Below are 2,167 nucleotides of genomic sequence, written 5' to 3'. Positions count from 1 at the left end.
TTACAAAGAGTACAAAGGAGACTGAAGCCACTGATTCCAATTACATCGCTTCTTGTGAAAACGAGAAAAAAGCCAATTGAACCCATTCACCTTGATGTTATCTACCACGTGGCATTTCCTGAAGGATTTGTCCTTAAAATTGATGCTGTTCCGCAGTCTCCAAATACTCCAAAGCGAAGAAAAGACAATGGTCGTGACAATGAGCCGTTGGTTTCGTATAATAGGAACTCCATCGATCCAAGCCCACAAATCATTAAACGAAGACCAGTTGGGCAGCGTGAGATTAATCCATTGGCTAATGGCTAGCCAAATTTCTTTGCTTGTATCACAATGTAAAAAAAGGTGAGTCTCATTTTCAGCATGAAGATTGCACAGACTACAACAATCATCTTCCAATGCCATGCCACGATTAAGAATGTTAGCTTTAGTCGCGAGTCTCAAGAGCTTCAAACGCCAAATGAAAATATTAATTTTTATAGGAACTTGACGACACCAACTAGTAGGACGTGAGAATGTAGCTAGATGTTGCTCATCAATAATATGTCGGGCCTGCGAAACTGAAAAAGAGCCTCCATCCCATGTCCAATAATCGTTATCCGAAGTGAACGTGACATTATGCCTTCTTTTATCATGTCTGTTTTTGTTTCATTTCAATTTTGGTTGCTTTAGAGGGAGAGAGAAAGGATTATATATATGGAGGACGCTAAAACATATAGTTTTGTTTGGGAATTTTGTTCAAAATACCCCCATTTTCAAGAGTCTGCCCTCAAAAACTTGAAATTGCAAGAAATACCCCTTATCTATTTTGGTGCGTGATACGTGATTACGAATAAATTAACCAAAACATGCACTTTTACTCGCGAACACGGACCATGCACCAATCACCACGCACCGTGTGTGGTGCATGGTGATTGGTGCATGGTGCTTGGTGCTTGGTGCTTGTTGGGGAAGAACTTTGAATGACTGTATCTTTTGAGTCATAGCTCCGATTTAGACACCTTTATTTTTGAAATAGTGTATTTTTTTCAAGATCTATCTATTGGCAAACAGCCGGAGGTGGTTTTTCCCAAATTCTTTTCGAAATGAGGTCTCGAAGACCTTCAATTAGGGATGGCAATGGCTACCCGATCCGGTGGATATCCACCCGATCCACCGCTTTGTGATGGATATAGATGAACCTACATGGATATAGATACGGATATGGATGAGCCTAAATGAATATGGATATGGACGTGGATGAAAAGTTTCATCATCCATGGATATATCCATTACCACCCGAAATACATATTCAAATACATAAATATAGATATATGCTTACATATTTACTATGACAAGCTCATTTACCGTTAGATTTACATTATGCTCCTATAATGAAATAACTATAATATTTTACAACAAAACATGTATATCTAACAAAATAAACTTACAAATTTCATATTTAACTTTTGTTGGTTGAATGTGGGTTAATGCACTAAACGATAAACTTAAGTATGATTAACCAAAGAATATGTTTTGATGATGACACATACATATGCATAAGCGATGACTGACATCTTAACATAAAACACGCAAGGTCATTAATCCATACTTCATAAACATAGGTTAAAGAATAAAATCAAAAGTTCAGCTAAACACACGGTCGAGGTACGGTCGACCGCATAGTCAACCGTGAAACCCCAAACTGAATTACAACGCAGTTTTGTGAAAACAAGTTGCACGGTCGCCACCACGGTCAACCGCAGTGCGACCACAGTTTTCTCTGTTATCATTTTCGACCAAATAAAGTTTGACTAGTTCCCGACATCTATAATTCAAGAAACCTTTCTCAACATGCTTAGAATAGATGCCTTCTTCATACTCAACCGAGTTTTGGTCATAAAAACACTAATTGTGATTAATTACGCCTAATGACATCTTAATGACAAATTAACCCAGATTAGGCTTAACACATACGTGTTAAATAATAACTTGTGATCTTAAATCTTATCTAAATATCCTTAGTATGATCATCAAATACCAACACACTTAAGCCAATGTTACTAGAACAATGATTGCTATTAGAAATGACTTAGTGATTAATTAAGGCTAAATGAGGAACAATGCTCTCAAGGTTAACTAGTAATGACTTGTAATCCTAAAACACACTTAGATACATTTAGGATGGTCA

General features: G+C 37.1%; 1 protein-coding gene across 1 annotated transcript; it reads right to left on the bottom strand.

Moving 5' to 3' along the window:
• On the bottom strand, nucleotides 1-402 carry LOC139889850 (uncharacterized). Its single transcript, XM_071872769.1, has one exon. The coding sequence runs from the start codon at nucleotides 400-402 to the stop codon at nucleotides 1-3; it is 402 nt and encodes a 133-aa protein (XP_071728870.1).
• Nucleotides 403-2,167: the final 1,765 nt, after the last annotated feature.

The sequence above is a fragment of the Rutidosis leptorrhynchoides genome, chromosome 2, assembly GCF_046630445.1.
Source record: "Rutidosis leptorrhynchoides isolate AG116_Rl617_1_P2 chromosome 2, CSIRO_AGI_Rlap_v1, whole genome shotgun sequence".
In the NCBI taxonomy this organism is placed as follows: Eukaryota; Viridiplantae; Streptophyta; class Magnoliopsida; order Asterales; family Asteraceae; genus Rutidosis; species Rutidosis leptorrhynchoides.
This window is presented reverse-complemented; position numbering and strand designations above follow the sequence as displayed.

Excerpts from the sequence above, each read along its gene's own strand:
- LOC139889850 (XM_071872769.1), bottom strand. The coding sequence starts at position 402 with ATGGCATTGGAAGATGATTGTTGTAGTCTGTGCAATCTTCATGCTGAA.